Genomic DNA, 19,792 nt, shown 5'->3' on the forward strand with positions numbered 1-19,792 from the left:
TTTCAAAAAAATTTGGGTTATGAAAACTTCTGCTTAAATTTTTATTTTTATTTTTTGTGTTTTATTAAATACTCTCCTTGCTCTCTAATGTTCTAATATCACAAGTTATTCACAAATCACCACCATCAGTGCGTCATCATAAACCAATGTAAATGAATAATAAAAGTATTGCAATTAGTTCATATTTTTTTCTGTGAAATAAGTTTGTGTATTTAAAGGCTTGATAGAAGAATCGAATTGATCAAAATAGAAAATATAAAGTATAAAAGTTTTTAAATTAAAATATAATAATCAAATATTTAAAAAAAAATCACAAAATACTATTTTAATTTTTAAACATTTTTATAAAGAAAAATGCTACTTATCATCCTATAACATACTAATATATGATTTATCATTTTTATCTATATATTTAAACACATATAAATATATATTTTATTTTCTAATAGGTTGGTACGGCTTCGCTACCTTAACAGAAAGACCGTTAGCGTTAACCGAAACAACAGCCACCACCGATTCCAAAACCGAAGACGTCCGTTGATACGGAGCCCTTTAGGCAACTTTGGTCTTTGAGTGAAGAAGGTTATTTCCGTCGCTTTGTAAAATTCCCCGTTTTGGATAGGAGGAAAAAAACAGAAGGAAAGAAAAAAGTAAAAGAATAAAATAAAACTAATCTGCGGCTTCACTTATATTTCTCTCCTTTTCCCTTCAGGTGGTGTTCGATTTGAACATTCGTACACCCCCTGGGTCCTGAGTCCGTCTCCCTCTGCCAGACTGCCATGGCATCGGATGGGTATCCTGACAAGAACGCCCTTTTCAGAAAACTGAAAGCAAAGTCGGAAAACAAGGTCTGTGCTTTTGTTTTTCATTTTCTAACTTATTCTCTTTTAGGTTTCTTTTGGTTGGATCTGAATCATATCTGAGGGGCTCTGTAATGGGATGTTTGGTTTTGAATTTCTCGTTTGGGTTTTGCTTGTGGATTCAGATGTGTTTCGATTGTAATGCAAAGAACCCTACTTGGGCGTCCGTGACGTACGGGATCTTCCTCTGCATCGATTGTTCGGCCGCGCATCGAAGCCTCGGAGTCCACATTAGCTTCGTCAGGTATCGGTTCTAATTGGGTTTTTCTATTCTTTGGAGATCTGTTTTGTTTTTGGTGTGGGACGAGCTCATTGGGTTCGTGGGGTTATCTTTTTAACTTGATTCAGCTGTGAATTAGCTTGCATTCTTTTCTGTTATTTGCGTAATTGTGGATAATTATGCCCAGAAGTTATAGATGGTATATCTTTTTTGTCTCTAAATTATGGAGTTGGCACTTTTCCATTCATGGGATTAGCCATAGTTTTATCTTAATTCGCTGTTAAATAGCAAGAAACAACGATTTATGTTGATAACTCAGCGTGCCGCATATTCTTTGATGCTTATGCACTTTGGCGTGGCTAGTTCTGTCTGTGGATTCAGAAACATGTTTGGAATGCAATCAACATATCTAAGAAGATTTTCTGATCAGATTTTGTGACTACTTGGATGGTGGGTGAAATTTAATGCAAGGATGTGGTAGAAAAATTGGATCTAGAATGTAAAAGGAAGGTATAAGACTTACGGAAGGGAACGGGATAATTTATGCCTTTTAAGTTTTGTTATGGTGAACCTAAACACCCCCCCCCCCCCCCCCCCGGCGGGAAGAGTAAAGGGAGAAAGAAAAAGGTTTGTGAGCAACTGCACGGGGGAATGTCAGATCAAGAAGTTTAGGTTGTACTCTCCTTAGACCTTAGCTAAAAATAAAAATAAAAAATTATTGGGGTCTTTAATTGCCTTAGGTTTTGAAGATGGGGAGCAAGATTAAATTATGAGAATTTTCCAGCCATCTTTTTTTGTCCAGATCGTGTTTCTGTAAACATTAGTGGGGACTATTTGAATTGTAATTCTTATACATCCCTTCGTACAGTGATGGCTTGCAAGACATTCTTCAGGAAATAGAACTCTGAAAAAGAACATAGCTGACATGTTTACAAGGCCATTTTTAGTCTAACACAACATACTTTTTAATTGTGAATTAAACATGGAATCATGTATTTTGCTGAAATGCCAAATTGTCTTCACTAAATCTCCTTTTTTTTTTTTAAAACATTTCCGTTAGAGCTCATGGACAAGACCTTATATTGTTGTTCACCAAATATTAGGAGTGTTTTTATGTTTTGGTTTGGGAAAATGTGTCTTTGTATCAATGGTTGGTGTTGGAAGACCTCATTTTTTTTCAAATCATGTTACAAAAAGGAGGTTGAAGAAGCATTAGTTTGAATTTGTTACTCGTTATAATACATAAGATTTTTTTATAAGTAATTTTTTATGAGTAATATATAAAATGAAAAACAAAAGAAATATTAAATTTTAAATTGACAAGAACCCTCTCCATTTTTCTTCTACCCCTGATTGAGTATAGGAGGGTGGTGAATGAGATCCCACATTGCTCGTGATGGAAAATTTCTTGCCGTTTATGATGTGCCAATGGGATCTAATTATAATAGATTATAATAGTTTCTTTTGTAGTATGGGCTGATATGTGGTTGTGGTTTAAGCCTTCCTTGGATGGTTACTAATGGTATTAGAGCCAAACACAACGGGAATTGTGGGACTTAAGCTGTGCAACTTGTGATTGAATTGCTCGACAGAGTCATCAAGGATTTAAGGGGGGAGAGAATGTGATACCCCAGGTTAAGAATAGGAAGGAGGTGAATGAGACCCCACATTGCTTGGGAGGAAGAAGTTCTTTCCTTTTATAATGATTCTAAAGAGCTCTAATTGTAACGTTGGTTAGTTCTTTTGGCAATATAAGCCCAGATGCGGCTTGAGCCTTTCTTGGGTCATGACATGTTTTAGTTTTGCTTTTATGGATATCTCATCTTTAAAACCTAAATCCTAGGTTCTAATATGCTGTCTAGGTGTCATCATTTGTAAGTTGAGAACCATTTATGAGTTATGGTAATGAAGTGACAAACTTATTGGCGCAAAAATTCGAAAATCATAATAGTTGTGTGTTTGAAAGTGCACATCACAAGATCTTAGAAAAAACTTATGATAACAAGGTCTTTTTTTTTTTTTTTTTTTTTTTTTAATATTGTTAGCATATTCAAAGCTTTCAATAGAATATTTGGGTCAAGTTCTTCAGGTCTGTTCCATGTTTTGAGTTTTTGGAATTTAACATGTCAATAACCCAACAAACCTGACCTGATCTATTTAGTTTATCACAATTACTTACCCTAACTTCCTCCCGTCTCTCACTAAGCCTCTTATCGCCATTCCCGACAAAGGTATCATTGGATTTGCATGATGCCGATGTGTCTAATTCGACTCTAGTCTCATTGATCCCCTCCACCAAGTTTGAGTCACTCTGCTGATTCGTGCAACATGTCCAACATGCCTTCATTGCCTTGCAGATTTGCTCTTCCTTCACCACCTTCACACAAGTGGCTCCCTCATATAGTAGGTTTCGGATATTGGTTACCCAACCGTCAATCTAGTCGAGGGGATGGTTCGATTTGGTTTAGTGATTGATCACAAGTGTTAGTCGGTTAGTTGATGGCCATCGTTTCTTTGGTCGATAAGGGTTGGAAACTGACTAGAGGAATTCTACCAATAATTATTTAGAATCTCTTCTTGCAGGGAGGCATTAGTGGTTTTGAACATTAAAGGGTTACCAATGGCAATCCACTATGGAGGATTAAACCAAGCATTCTTCTCTTGTAAACTTCCTGTTTATCACAACGCTTAGCTTGAAATTAGTTTCATCTCTTGTATACTTCATGTGTATTTTGGCCATGCCTAATTATGTGAATTAATATATTCTTCTTACTTTTCAAAAAAAAAAATTCAGGCATTCTCTTAAAGGTTTTTCTGAATTCTTTTTATTCTTCCCTTAAATGAGATGTTCCTCCTATGTATTCCCTTTGTGTACATGGGTTATCCCCTAGTGCTCTTTAGGCCCCGTTTGGATAAGCAGTTGGTGTCGTCTCATCCCATCTCAACATCCAAATACTACTAATCACAAACACTTTGCAATTTCTCTTTCATACCTTTTCATCTAAATATTACTAATCATTACAACTTTCTCAAAATTCCATATAAAACACAAAAAATAATTCAATATTTTCAAATACCAAAACAAAAATAATATTAAAAAATTATATTCTAACAATATTTTAATATTAATATTTTTATTCAACTTTTTCTCTCTCCTTTCCCAAAACTCAATGAAAACCTTAACTCAAACCATCTCACTACTATTTACAAACCATCTCACTACTATTCATAGATTTCTCATCTTATCTGACTATCTAAACAAGGCATTAGTAAAATGCAATGTCTTTACTTGTAAAACAAATTTATCAAATCTTATTTTTTTACTACATTGACGTAGATCTATAAGATTCTTGCACATTGCTTCTTCCTATAAGAACTAAACCTTTTCAACATGAAAATCACTTTATTTAAGTTTGACTGACTTAGTACTCAAAGGAAGCAATCCTAAAGCTTGTAGAAAACTCTAGAAACAGTGGATCTTGACATAAATATGAATTTCTTTGTAGAATTTCTTTTTACTTATATATAAAAAAATAAAAAAAAAATAATTATTTAAGTCCCTTTTAGGTAAATAGGTAAAAAAAATATATTTTAACCCTAGATTGCTTATAAGATCTTTGAAACCATTTTTGTTTCAATAGGGTGTCTCATGTTGGCTTCACGCTTGGAAAGCTCTGAATTTCCTAAACTAAAAGTCACTATTAAGACAATAACTTTTGACCCTTCTTAATGGATGTGCACTTGGAATGCTGACATTTTGTGATCAAAAGTATCAGGATCTTTGGTGTAAGCTTGACAGCATGTATTTAGAGACAGGATTCTTGGAACATTTTCTTGTAATCTTCTGGATTTTGTAAATATCTATAGAAGAAATGGGGGATAATTAGAGTTTTTCCTTCTTTATATTTCCTTCCTGTCATGCAAACTTTTTGGTCCACATCATTCATGCTTATTTTTCTTTCTTTTAAATGTCTCAGACTCATTCCCTCAAGATGGGCCTGTGAAGATAGAGCTCCTGTGATAACTTAGTGTGGTCATATTTTTTTATCGGTATATATTTTTAAGTCATTTAAAGGCATTTGATTTTTAAATCATATATTTGGCAGACCAAAGCACCTATAAGAGTGGTATTTTTGTTTGGACAGCCACCTTAGGGAATATCCTCATCATGTATTAACTTCGGGAAACGTCATATCATCATGATTGATTGGCGCTGTATCCGGAGGAAGATTGAGGAATCTTTTTTTTTTTTTTTTAAAGAGTCGGTGATCACCTGTCCAAGAGTGACCCCTCCCCAGATTTATTAAAAAAAAACCTCACTTATAGTGGAGGAATACAATGGTAACAATCAAGTCTCAACGGAATAACATATACAGTATACATAAGAAATCCCCATCCCATGCAACATCACCTTATTTACGAATGTAAGGCAATTTCACAAATCCATGCGCAAGAGGCCACGCAAACGTCCCGGCCCAATATTATTTCCATCAAAATCTAAGTTTTTACCTGTTGCACCTTCCTTTGCTAAAAAATCTGCTACCATGTTGGCTTCCCTATAAATGTGACAAATTTGGCAATTAAGAGACTGAAACAGTGATTGAATGTCTTCCCAAAAATCCCACATATACCAAAAGTTGCAAGCACCCGCCTCGATCCATTCACCACAACTGTAGAATCCGACTCCACCCACACATTTGTAATGCCCAGCTGATGAACCATACGTAAACCATCCAGTAAAGCACGTCCCTCAGCCATTGTATTAGTCAAAACACCATATGAGTGTGCAAAACCTGCCACAACCAATCCATCCTCATCCCTAATAATGCCCCCCCCCCCCCCCCCCAAACCTGCAGGTCCCGGATTACCATTCGACCCTCCATCCACATTGAGTTTGAAGCCACCACAATTCGGTCTCGACCAGTTAATTTTAGGAATAGTTGTAGTCAACGTCACCAACAGACAGTTCAGCTCCTTCAGAATAATTTTATCCTTACTAGATAGCTTTTTAAGCCGGCCAAATTGAGTTGAGATATCAAGCAACGCAGCTTTCACAGTCCAAATCACAGCACCACAGTTCGGCGCTTGATCCTCCATACGAGCTTCGCACCTTGACTTCCAAAGAGCCCAGGTAATTAAAATCGGAATGATACCTCTGCTCAGACCAGCTTGGGACGACTTTGAAGCACGAAGCCACCAGATATTCATAATCCCCTGCCAAGATCTCACCTGCGGGTAATCTAATACCAAAAATAGCTGCAAAATAATTCCAAACATTTCTTGCTAAATCACCTTCGCCCAAAGCGTGATCAATCGTTTCTTGTTGCGAAGCTGTACAACAAATACACTTAGACGCTAGAGAGATGCCGAGCTTCCTAATTAAATCATCCACCGGTAAAGCTTGTTTCTGAGCTCTCCAACAAACAAAAGACATCTTCGTAGGAACATACTTATGCCAAAGCCACTTCTTCCAAATACAAGAAATACCCTTTTGCCGAATCAACTCCCAGGCCGATTTTGTAGTGAAAGTTCCTTCCGTATTCGGCTTCCATACCAGAATATCACTACCATTTTTCAGCTTTACAGGGTAAGCCAAAATTTTATTCACAATTTCCATTAGAACAATAGCCGCCAACCTAGATACATTCCATCCTGAATTTGCACAAATCTCTTTAACCTTCAGAGAAGGATCCCCTCTCACTTCAAGAACCTCAGCCAAGGCACCATCACCCATCCAATTATCATACCAAAAGTTTATGTCCCCACACCGAACCAACATTTTTGTGTTCTCCATCACCACGGGGAGCATAGAAAGGACGCCTCTCCAAAATCTGGAACCCCTTTGCGGAACAGACCTCGGATGCGCCTCACCAACATATTTTTTCCTAAAAAACTCGGCCCATAACGATTTTCCAACTAGCAATTTCCAAGCAAATTTCATGAATAAAAAAGATTGCACTTCAGATAATTTTCTAATTCCCAAACCTCCCTCCTCCACTGGCAAACAAATTTTACTCCAAGCCACCCATTTTCTTCTCTTGTAAGGTTAAGGAATCTATAGACCACTTTTTACTACATTGTAAGGTTGTTAGAGCCCTGTGGAATGACTTCTTTAGTAGAGTTGGGATGACTTCAATTATGCTTAGAAGGATGGTAGATCTCTTTGCAAACTGGAGAGGGTTATATGGAATCTCTCAAATTGTAGTAGTATGGAAGATGACTCCCTATCTGTCTGGTGTGATATATTTTAAGGGAAATGAATGGTAGAAATTTTGAGGTTTTTAACCTAACGATGGAAAAATTTAAAACCTTCTTCAATACTCTATATTTCTTCGGGAACCGCAATAGATTTTAATGGGCTGAGTTTTCATGATTTGATTGTATTTTGTTATGTTTAATTATGTGTTCTCTTGTATACATACAGTGTATTTGGGGTAATTATGTTGCATTTGTACAATTAGGGGTACTTTACTCTGGCGTGAAAGCAAGGTTGTCAATTTCTAGGTGGTCCTTGTTACATTTTACATGTACACTTGCAAACCATTTCTACTACCAGAGTTGAATGGAACATTGTGGGAGCTGTTAGGCTTGTCACTAGGGCATATTCTTTCTTGTGCACCCTTTTTCTATTGGCTTATTTTTTTTCCTAAAAATAGGAAAATATAGTTAAGACTTAATGAAATTGTTTGTTTTGTAGATGTACCGAGTGTAATATTTTCTCTCTCTTAAAATATTTTCTCTCCGTACATTTTTCGTTTCTTTGGTTTTTGCTCTTGGAGGTGGGTTGTCAATGGCTATATTTTTTGGTGGTGATTAGCATGTAGTCTAGTTTGATGTGTAGTCCAGTTTGGTGATTATCGAGTTGGTGTTTTTTTTTTTTTTTTGTTGGTTTTGATGGGAATGTGCAGAGATGTTTTCATTGAACAGAAGCTTTTTTCGTTTAGGAAGGAGAATGATAGGTGGTGGAGTATCACTAAGAGTAGCCGTCGTGTGGTGAAATATGTATCCTTGGATCATGAAGCGTTGGGTTGGTAGGGCTTTATGGTGAAGGAATGTGCTGCGTCTTTGGTTTCTCCTGACTTTCTAATAACACGTAGAAAAGGAAACTCAGTGTTAATGGTGCAGAGGGGATGCAACTACAATGGCAGCTTCTTCTCCCTTTCGGAGTTTGGGCATGATAAGAGGAGGGGTATGATAGTGGTACCGGAAGGGAGGAAGGGTGAAGGGTGGAGGAAATTTGGAGACACTATTAAGGAGCTTACTCTTTCATCCTCTGTTTGGAGTGGGAGAAACAGAGGGGCTTGTGTTCTGTGGTCTTCTCAGGCAGGCAAGCTGAAGGGTCACAAGGAAGATGGTGGTGCTCCATCGTCGACGGTTGTTGGTTCACGGTCGTACCGTGAGGTGGTGCAGAAGGTACTGCCTCGCGTAAGTGCAGTGGTGCCAGACGTGTCCAGCTCAGAGATCGTGCGTAGAAAGGAGGGAGATGGCAGAGAGTTGTTGGGGCTAAATGAGGAAAAATTGTTACGGGCGTTGGTTGATATGGAGGAGAAAGTTGGCTTTCTTCTGGAAGATATTCTTTGCCTAAAACGCTGTGTTAAAGGAAAAGAAGCGATGGGCTCAAGGGTGGGGAAGGTTTACTCGGTGCAGGCTGGGTTTGTAAAGGGCCTTGGGCCAGGTCAAGAGTTGGGCCCAAACAAAGTCTGGCAGGAGTCTAGCCCAAAGAAATCTTGGGCCATGTCTCGGGTGCAGACTGGTATTTCGGTCCAGACAGTGTGCCCTCCTGCGGCGCCGATATGTATCCTGCCGGAATCCTCATCGGCACAGAAACGTTCGCCGGTCACCGTCGACCACCACGATGAGTCTGAACAGCCATTACACTCCGGCACAGAGGTTGGCGAGTTGGTAGAGGTGATCCAGATAGTGTGCCCTCCTCCTGCGGCGCCGATATGGGTCTTGCCGGACTTCACACCGACACAGAAACTCCCGCCGGTCACCGTCGACCACCATGGTGAGTTTGCACAATCAATACACTCTGACACTGAGATTGGTGAGTTGGTAGAGGTGTCGATAGAGGATGGGTCTTCTTGTGATGACCTCCCGTCGCCGCCGCGTGGGCTGTCGATTACACAGACCCAGTCGCGCGTGGAGGGGGAAGGCCCTGATGCGTTGCCTTCACTATCAGAGCTGCCGAAGCACGAAGTTTTGTTACAGGGGTCTTCAATAGGCATTTTACCGTGTGTAGATGGGAACGAGTTTGGAGAGGTAAAGAAACTGGCTTTATTATGTGATGCACCAGTGGTGAACCAATTAAATTTGGTCGAATCCAGTGGTGAACCAGTCTTAACTTGTAGCTCGGAACTGGCCTTATTTTCCTCTGATAGTCCTGGTGAGGTGGGGGTTTTTCTAACTCCTTTGTGTACACTCCCTCCCAGCTCTAAGTACGGGAGTTGCCCGTCAAATTGGGTTTCCAAGAAGGTAGAGGAAATTCAAGCTGTTATAAGGATTTCTTTTGGAGGTTATGAAGAACAATTCAAAGCCCTTCTTGTAGCACTCAAAGCTAGCCATTCGAAATCAGCTTCAAAGTAGGATAGGGAACTTAGACGGCTAACTTGTTCTATTAACTATGATGTGAAAGAAGGGAGTGGAGGTAGGGATAGATCGAAAGGGAGGGGCAATCTAGGTTTCTATGAAGCCTAAGATCTTATCATGGAATGTACGGGGGCTCAATGATCGCAATAAACGCCTTCGTATCAAATCTTTATTGCGGATGTGGAAGGGTGATGTGGTTTGTTTTCAAGAAACAAAGTTGCAATTCTTTGATAGAAGAAATGTGCGAAGTTTATGGGGTTGCTCGCATGTGGGTTGGGCTTATTTGGCTTCTTTGGGAGCTTCAGGTGGAGGTCTACTAATGTTGGATAAAAGAGTGGTTGAGGTGATTGAGGAGTGTATTAGAGATTTATCGGTTGCGACTTTGTTTAAAAATGTGGTTGATGGATGAGAATGGGCATTTGCAGGTTCCTATGGTCCTAACGTGGATAGGGATAGGAGAAGGTTGTGGGAGGAGTTGGCGGGCTTACACTCACTATGGGAAGTGCCGTGGTGTTTGGGGGGTGACTTTAACATTACGCGCTTTCCTAGCGAACGATCAGGGCATTATCGAAATTCTGTGGCTATGGAGGAATTTTTCGAGTTTATCTTTGATTTGGACCTCATGGATCTCCCCCTGGTAGGGGGAGAGTACACTTGGTCAAACGGGAGGGTTTGGTCGAGATTGGATAGATTCCTCGTCTCTCCCTCGTGGGAAGCCCACTATCCGGAAGTAAGCCAGAAACGGTTAGCTCGAGTCAGCTCAGATCACTTCCCTATTCTTTTAGACTGTGGGGGTATTCATAGGGGTCGCCGGTATTTCAAGTTCGAAAACATGTGGTTATTAGCAGATGGGTTTTTAGAGAAGGTGAGGCTTGGTGGTCATCATATCAGTTCATTGGTACTCCAAGTTTCATTCTTGCAGGCAAGTTAAAGGCGTTGAAACAAGACCTGAAGAAGTGAAACTTATAAGTTTTTGGCATGTTGATGATCAGAAGTCTGCACTGTTGGAGGAATTGCAAGAGATAGAGGGCAAAGGATTAGTGGGAGATACCTCGGAGGAGGTGGTTTTGAGGAAGGGCATGGTTATGGCAAACTTGGAAAGAGTTCTGTTGTCAGAGAAGATCTCATGGCGTAAAAAATCTAGGGCCCTTTGGTTGAAAGAAGGTGATAGGTGCACTAAGTTCTTTCACAAAGTGGCTAATTCACACCGGCGTAACAATGCTATTGAGTCGCTTCAGTTAGGCTCTCAGGTGATTTCTTCTCCTCCCGAGCTAGAAAACCATATAGTACACTATTATGAGACCCTTCTCACAGAATCGGCTTCTTGGAGGCCAAAGCTTGATGCCTTGCCTTTTGAGGCAATTGACTCACAGAGGGCGTGTGATCTAGAGAGACCTTTTGCGGAAGAAGAGATTTACAAGGTCATCTCTGGTATGGCTAAGGATAAAGCACCAGGTCCGGATGGTTTCTCAATGGGTTTCTTTCAAACTTGTTGGGATATTGTGCAAGGTGATGTAATGCAGGTTTTTAGTGAATTTCATTCTTTCCAAAAGTTTGAAAAATCCCTCAATGCGACCTTCATTGCTCTCATCCCTAAGAAACACGGGGCTTCAACTATTGAGGACTTTCGTCCAATAAGTCTGGTTAGTAGCATGTATAAGATTATTGCCAAGGCCTTGGCTAACCGGCTTAGCCCGGTGTTGGAGCATATCATTTCCAAGTCTCAGAACGCATTTATTTGGGGGAGACAAATTCTTGATTCGGTACTCATTGCAAATGAGTACTTGGACCACAGACTTCGGGAGGGAGGCTCAGGTTTTCTTTGTAAGCTTGACATGGAGAAGGCGTATGATCATGTGAACTGGGAATTTCTCCTATACTTGCTTGAGAGATGTGGCTTTGGGGTTAGGTGGATTTCATGGATGCGCCATTGTATTTCCACAGCCCGATTCTCAGTTCTAGTCAACGGCACACCTGCTGGTTTTTTTGATAGCTCACGGGAATTGCAGCAGGGAGATCCTCTATCTCCACTGTTATTTGTTATAGTTATGGAGGCTCTAAGTAGGATGGTGCAGGCTACTGTTGGGGGAGGGTTTTTAGCTTGTTTTCAGGTGGGTAATGGCTTTGGTGGCCCTACTATCATCTCACATCTTCTTTTTGCAGATGATACTTTAGTCTTTTGCGAAGCGGATAATAGCCAAATTCAAACGCTACGAGCATTGTTACTTTGCTTCGAAGCAGTGTCAGGGCTCAAGGTGAATCTGGATAAGTCTAAGATGGTTTCTGTGGGTGCGGTTCCTAATATACTCAGTTTAGCAAGCCTTCTGGAATGTAAGGTGTCTTCTTTCCCAATGAAATATCTGGGCCTTCCGTTGGGAGCAACTTTTAAGAATAGAGCTATATAGGATGGGGTGGTGGAGAAGATAGAGAAAAGGTTGGCTGGTTGGAAACGGGTGTATTTATCAAAAGTGGGTCGTCTCACTCTTATTAAGAGTACTCTCACTAACCTCCCTACATATTTTTTATCTTTGTTTCCTATGCCTGCAGGGGTGGCAAATAGGATGGAGAAACTTTTTAGGGCATTTTTATGGGGAGGCATGGGGGGGGGGGAGAAGAAATTTCATCTGGTTAGATGGAAAACAGTTTGTGCCTCAGTTGTGAATGGGGGATTGGGAGTATGTAACTTGAAGACTTTTAATAAAGCTCTATTGGGAAAATGGCTTTGGAGATATCACTTGAAGGAGGGATCATTGTGGAAGGAAATTGTTGACGCTAGATATGGTGTCGAGGGGTGGTTGGTGTTCCAACGAAGTGAGATGGGGGTATGGTGTGGGTTTATGGAAGGTTTATAAGGAAGAGGTGGCCATGCTTTGCAAATCAAATCCGTTTTGTAATTGGTGAGGGCAATCGAATAAGTTTTTGGCGGGACAGGTGGTGTGGAGATCAAACTTTGGAAATGGCTTTTCCGGCTCTATATCGTATTGCAGTTAACAAGGAGGCGTCAGTGGCGGATGTGTGGTTATTTTCTCATGGCTCATATCAGTGGAACATTCTCTTTAGTAGGGATTTCCATGATTGGAAAGTATCTATTGTTGCAGAATTTTTCAGCTCACTATATTCTACAGGGACCCCTATAGCACAGCGTGATCGATGGAAGTGGAGGTCTAACAATCACAAGTTATGCACAGTGAAGGCATATTATAACATCTTGACAACACAAGATCATACTCCGTTTCCCTGGAAGAATATTTGGAGGTCTCGTGTGCCTTCTAGAGTAGCCTTCTTTGTTTGGAGTGCCGCCGTTGGGAAGATCTTGACCACGGACAATTTGAGGAAAAGAGGATGTGTAGTCATGGATTGGTGTTACATGTGTAAAAAGAATGGAGAATTGGTGAACCATCTCTTACTACATTGTGAGGTAGCAAGGGCGTTGTGGGATGAGATCTTTCAAAGGGTTGATGTTACCTGGGTTATGCCTATGAGGGTGGTGGAGCTGTTGGGTTGTTGGAGGAAGATGCAAGGCTGTCATCAAGTGGCAATGGTGTGGAAGATAATTCCGTTGTGCATCATGTGGTGTATTTGGACGGAAAGGAATGTGCGCTGCTTTGAAGACAAGGAACGCACATTGGCTGAGTTGAAGAATTTTTTGTTCCACACTTTATTGTCTTGGTTTTCCGCTATTGTATTGCAGGGGGGCAATGTTCATGATTTCTTGTCTCTAATTTATCACACGTAGAATGTATTTAGGTGTTCTTCTGTATACTTCTTGTGTACATAGGCTATGCCTATTTCATTCATATATATAATATTAATCTCTTACTTATCAAAAAAAAAATATTTGTTTGTTTGTCATGAAGGTCTACAAACTTAGACTCATGGACTCCTGAGCAGCTGAAAATGATGACTTTTGGGGGAAACAATCGTGCACAGGTTTTCTTTAAGCAGCATGGATGGACTGATGGGGGCAAAATTGAAGCTAAATATACATCAAGAGCTGCCGACTTATATAGGCAAATCCTTTCAAAGGAAGTTGCTAAAAGTTTGGCAGAAGAGACAGGTTTACCATCATCACCTGTTTCTTCTCAGTCAACACAAGCTGCTTATGGACTCCCTGATGTCAAGACAAGTGAAGCTCCGAAAGAGAACGCTTTATCAAGGCAAGATGTACCCGATATATCTGCCTTGCCTAAAGCTCCTCATGCAGTTGCTACCAGTACTGTTAAGAAGCCTCTCGGTGCAAAGAAAATTGGGAAGACTGGGCTTGGTGCTAGAAAGCTTACTACGAAGGTAGATGTATTGTTGTGCCTCTGTGAACAGCCTTAGAAGTATTTTGTGGTCTGGTTTCTTCTTCCTGATCATCCTAGATTAATTAAAATGCTTTTCTGTTAATAAAATATTCTCTTTCAAATGCAGTCAAGCGAAAGTCTCTATGATCAGAAGCCTGAGGAACCAGCTATTCCAGTTTCCTCCACAAATAGCACTCCAACAGCTGGCTCATCTTTTGCATCGCGCTTTGAATATCTTGAAAATGTCCAATCTGCTGAGAATAGCTCCAGTGGGCCTCACATGATCAGCCATGTATCTCCACCAAAGTCTTCAAGCTTCTTTACAGATTTTGGAATGGACAGCGGTTTTCCAAAGAAAGCTGGCTCAAATTCCTCAAAAGTGCAAGTATGCTACATAAGCATGCTATATATGAAACTTTTCTGTGGTTATCATTACTTATGTGTGCATCATGCTCATCTGCTTGACATAATTTTAATCAAGAAGTTAAGAACAGTAACTGTGAAGAAAGGTTTCTAGGCCCAGTTTTTAGATAGGTTATGATGCAAAGATTCAGACCAGTGCCATCTTAGACACTAAAGTTACGCCAACCTAACTATACAGAAAGACTATGGCACTATACTTTTAGCGCATGCAGGCTGCCCCCTTTTTTTCCCTTAAACCCAGAGATAAAGAAGCACATATCTACATTATATGTTCCTGACTATCTATGTTATCATTACTTCTTAATTTTTATGTTCATAAATGTGGTTAATTTTGCTTTTTACATGTTTAAAAGTCGTTAGAAATTTTCTTTTATGCTATGAAGTTGGCCTTCATTACCAAATAGGACAAGTCAGTGTCTGAATGTATCCACAGTAAGATCCATGTCCATGAATGAGTGTCTGAAACTAAATCTATACCAAAGAGATGTCCAATTGTTGTTTGTATGAATGTCCAATGACCACATTATTGGTGTCAGCTCAACAATTTCTATGGGAAAGAGTCCTTAGTTACTTGGTAGCTGAGTTGGTTTGTTATATTGGATGTTTCGATCATTTGATGGAAGTTGTAAAGTCTAAATAAAACTCAGTGCAGCATTACTTTAAAAAAAAAAAGAAACTAAAAACTCAGTCCAGCATCAAGACATATCTAGTTTTGTGATGTTATTTGTATTTGGTTGCACTAATTTACTCCATCTTCAGTGAAATTTGTTGGTATGGAATGTAGTATGTCGAATATATGGAAGTAGGACAAGTCAGTGTCTGAATGTATCCACAGTAAGATCCATGTCCATGAATGAGTGTCTGAAACTAAATCTATACCAAAGAGATGTCCAATTATTGTTTGTATGAATGTCCAATGACCACATTATTGGTGTCAGCTCAACAATTTCTATGGGATAGAGTCCTTAGTTATTTGGTAGCTGAGTCGGTTTGTTATATTGGATGTTTCGCTCATTTGATGGAAGTTGTAAAGTCTAAATAAAACTCAGTGCAGCATTACTTTAAAAAAAAGAAACTAAAAACTCAGTCCAGCATCAAGACATATCTAGTTTTGTGATGTTATTTGTATTTGGTTGCACTAATTTACTCGCATCTTCAGTGAAATTTGTTGGTATGGAATGTAGTATGTCGAATATATGGAAGTAGGGTTTTCATTTTCTCTATCGCTGTGTGCAACTCTTTGGGCATCATCACAAACTTCATTTTATTTTGAACGACAAGCTAATATATATATCCTCTAAAATGGGTTACTTTTTAAGATATGAATCATCTTCATTTCACTTGAATTGGATAGTATCGATTTAATCCTCTCCATTACTTGAGGCATGCATATATCCTTGTTTATCCCTTCTTAATTATTTATTCTCTTACACTACTATTGTCCTTAGATTCAGGAAACTGATGAAGCAAGGAAGAAGTTCTCAAATGCGAAATCTATTTCATCTGCCCAATTCTTTGGGGATCAGAACAAAGCTACTGACGTAGATGCTCAAGCATCTTTGCAGAAGTTCTCAGTGCGTGTCCTTACCAAGACATACTTAAATATTATCTTCTGAATTGGGACTTAGGGGAATCTTTTAGATTTTTGAATGTTTAATCTTGTTTTGGGTTTTTGCATTATATGTTTATATATCCTGTCCTTGTTCCCTCCCATATTGAGGGAATATGTATAAAAAAATAAAATAGAGAAACATATTACTTAGTTTTGATGAAGCTAACTTTTTGTGGTTATGCAAAGAAATTGCTTCTTAATAACATGACTCGGGAAAGGATGAACTACTGATGATAAATTGATCTGCTTTGCCATTTTAACCTGCTTTGATGAACTATCCTGATATGAAGTAATTGATTTAATGCATGGAACTTTTTGTTATGAAAATGGTTGAGAATATGTAATTAGAATTTTTTCCTATGAAATTGGGTTTAGCCCACTAGGAAGCTATATAGGGGATTCTGGATTTTGTATTAATTGTTTTCTTGTTAATTGCAGGGTTCAACTGCCATTTCCAGTTCTGATCTTTTCGGTGACAGCACAGATCATTCCATTGATCTTACTAATGACCTCATCAATCGACTCTCTTTCCAGGTAGGCCTAGCAACTCACTGCAGTTTTCACAGTTTACTTGCATTATTCTTGATCAGCTTCAGAGATTCACCGGAACGTTCACGATGTCATCCTTTACATTTAGGTTTTCTCTTTTCATCTCGGATTGCTGTGATACTTTTTGAATGACACTGATGTGGCTCCCCCCTTCCCTCCCTCCAGGCACAACAGGATATTTCCAACCTTAAAAACATTGCGGGAGAGACCGGGAAGAAACTCAGTTCACTGGCATCCAATTTAATAACAGATCTTCAAGACAGAATCCTATGATACTAATATTTTTATGGTGGAAACAAAAAAAAAAGTTGAGGAGTTTATTACCGTACCAACCAAATGTCTAGTGAATGTGAATGTGAATGTGAATGTGAAACGCATTCATTGTAAAAATTTTCAGAAGACAATAAGATGTTAGGACTCTCCAGGCTTGTGACATGCTCTGGTGCTTTTATATTGTTAGTGCATGTATTTTGAGACTGACTGTGTCTAAGCTTTTGTTTTCTAATCTTGAATGCAAACCTCAGTTAACTTTCCTGCTCTCTGTATAAGAAGTTTTACAAGTCTTGCCTAGTGTTTTTGAATCGAGACAATATACATAAGTTGGAAAAATAATCTTTTGGCTTTTCTTCTCTTATGCAGTCTTTGATTTAAGGAAAATAAATAAATGGGAATTTGAGACGCTCTGAAATCCATCAAATCGATTGGACTGCACTAAAGAAGTTTAGGATTGGAGCCTTCCAATTGGAACCACCCAATAGAGTTTAGTACACCAAATTCAAATTGGCTGAGAAGCTCTTCTTGATCTCACAAAGCGCATCACAAGCAATAATGTAAATAAACAAAATCATTTCTCTATGTTGAGTATAATAGTAATTAAACAAATATGATAAAAAAAAAATCATTTTTCTAATTTAAATAATTTATTTTGTAAAAATTAAATAGTTTGCGAACAAGTTCATAAGGTGCTTATGAACATAAAATGTAACTTAGCTATAAGTTCAAGGTCAACTATTGTTACTTTAAGGCCTCATTTGTTTTTACAAAAATTCTTATCTTATCTTATTTAATTATTACAAATTTTTTAAATTTTCATATAAAATAAAATAAACATTTCAACCTTTTCAAATCTCAAAATAAAAATAATATTAAAAAAATATATTTTAACGATATTTTATTTAATTTTTAACTTTTATCTCAATTCATCTCATTTCATCTATAAAAACAAACTAGGAATGTCTCAGGACGTGTGTCCTTTTAGCCTAGTTTTGCATGATTGTTTTCTCGATCATTCACGAAATTGTACTTTTATTTTAGAAATATGTTATTTTTTATTTATTTTTTATAATTATCTACGTGGCATCGAATTATTGATAGATAAGTAAAAAATAATAAATATTTTTTAATCACTTCAAGTCAGGTAAGGAAATGATGAAAAGATGATGATTAAAAGAATAACAAGTAACATTTCTTTTATGATATATCTATATAAGTTAAACTAGTAATTTAAAATTACGTGTATATCTCATAATTTTCTAATTTCCAAGTATGGAACTTTACTCCTATGAAGCTAAGTGGTCCAATGTCTTATTATATTATTATTATTAAATGAAAATTTTTCTAATAAAGTCACATCATAGACTCTCAAGTTATTAGTATTTTAATTTTCGAAATAAGGTAAAAATGAAACCTAGAAAGAGTATAGAGACATGACTAGCCTTATTCTTTGATAATAATGCAGGAAAACATAGATTCACAAATATGAGTTCTTAGAGCACTCTCAATGGCTACTCTATTTTTCGTTTTTTTTTGTAAAATATAGGAGAATATGTCAAAATAAGGCTTCCATTGGATTATGTATAATCAATATAAAATATATCATTTATGCACTATTCATCTATGTAAGCATTTTCTTATTATATCATTATTTTTCATAATCTTTCTTTATTCTCAAGTTTACACTTTTATTTATAAAACGTGAAAATTTTATAATATTATTAGAATGTATGAGAAATACTAAAATATCCAAGAATATTAAAATTTTAATGGTAATTAGAAAAATATTTAAAATAAAGAAAGAAAGAAGACATAAATAATATTTAAATGATATAAATGAATAATAGATAAGCTGATGTATGATGTATTGTAAAATTCATTACCTAAAATAGAAAAAGTTGGTTTTGGTGACATATTTTAAAGAATAGGATACAAAAATTATTGGGACTGCTCTAAAAAATAATTATTTTTTATTTTTAGTGCATAAATGATACAAAATGAATGTAAAACATTGTATAATTTTTAAAACATTTTGAAACCAAATCTATTAAAAATACCATTTATATATATTATTTTTAATTAGATATCTTATATTACTTTTACTCATCGCATGGGTCTGCAACCAGTTTCACAAAATATTAAAACTAATAATTAAGAAAATACTAATATTAGTTGTTGTATGTAAAAAAAATTATTTAAGAAAGTATGTTTCAAGAACAGGATGTATATTGAAAATTTTCGTACACTACACAATCATTTTAAAAACACGAGGTGAACACGTGTGATGTAAAGTATCATATTTACAAGAGGCAAATAATTTATGCAACTCTATAGCGTTTAAAATCCACGTAGACATTTAAAACAAAAAATAGAATCCATATTAAAAATTCATTTTAGAAGAAATTGGATAAATAATATTTTCAATATATTTTTTTAGAAGAAAATGAAATATAGGTGCTTTAAAGGATGAACAATAAAAAGAATTTTACATAGTGAAAATCAAAGTAAAAGAAAATGAACGAGTAAATGAAATATAAATAATAAAAAAATGTTTACATAATGAACATATAGCGGGTTATTATAGCAAATTGTATTTTAAATTTTCTGTTACATAATTGGATGGAACTCTTTTCTTGTATAATACATAAGTTATTGAGAATGCTTTAAACAACATTATCACAAAAGTACCTTAGTACCCCGAGATTATGTAAATATCAGCTAAACTGTAGTTTTTTTAACTCCAGCTACAGTGTCCATCAAATTTGTTGGATACTGTATTAATTTATTTTCATATATTTCAATGAATACAATTTTATGATTTTCTTTTCTTATTTATCTACCAGAATTTAGTTTTTAAAATTACAATGATTTTCTTTTCATTGGTTGATTTTATCACTTCCAAAATCAACCAAATTCAACTTTAGAGAATATTTTTCTGTGTTTGCAACACTTAAAAATTGTTTGTTTTCAGGAAACATCT

The 19,792-nt window shown here is 37.2% G+C and overlaps 1 protein-coding gene across 1 annotated transcript; it reads left to right on the plus strand.

Annotated features, from left to right (window-relative positions):
- Positions 1–625: 625 nt before the first annotated feature.
- On the plus strand, positions 626–17,071 carry LOC121234351 (probable ADP-ribosylation factor GTPase-activating protein AGD8). The gene is made up of 7 exons (XM_041130264.1): positions 626–848; positions 986–1,104; positions 13,527–13,956; positions 14,083–14,340; positions 15,827–15,952; positions 16,429–16,524; positions 16,705–17,071. The coding sequence occupies exons 1-7, from the start codon at positions 780–782 to the stop codon at positions 16,810–16,812; spliced, it is 1,206 nt and encodes a 401-aa protein (XP_040986198.1). The 5' UTR covers positions 626–779; the 3' UTR covers positions 16,813–17,071.
- Positions 17,072–19,792: the final 2,721 nt, after the last annotated feature.

The sequence above is a fragment of the Juglans microcarpa x Juglans regia genome, chromosome 6D (assembly GCF_004785595.1).
Source record: "Juglans microcarpa x Juglans regia isolate MS1-56 chromosome 6D, Jm3101_v1.0, whole genome shotgun sequence".
Classification (NCBI taxonomy): domain Eukaryota; kingdom Viridiplantae; phylum Streptophyta; class Magnoliopsida; order Fagales; family Juglandaceae; genus Juglans; species Juglans microcarpa x Juglans regia.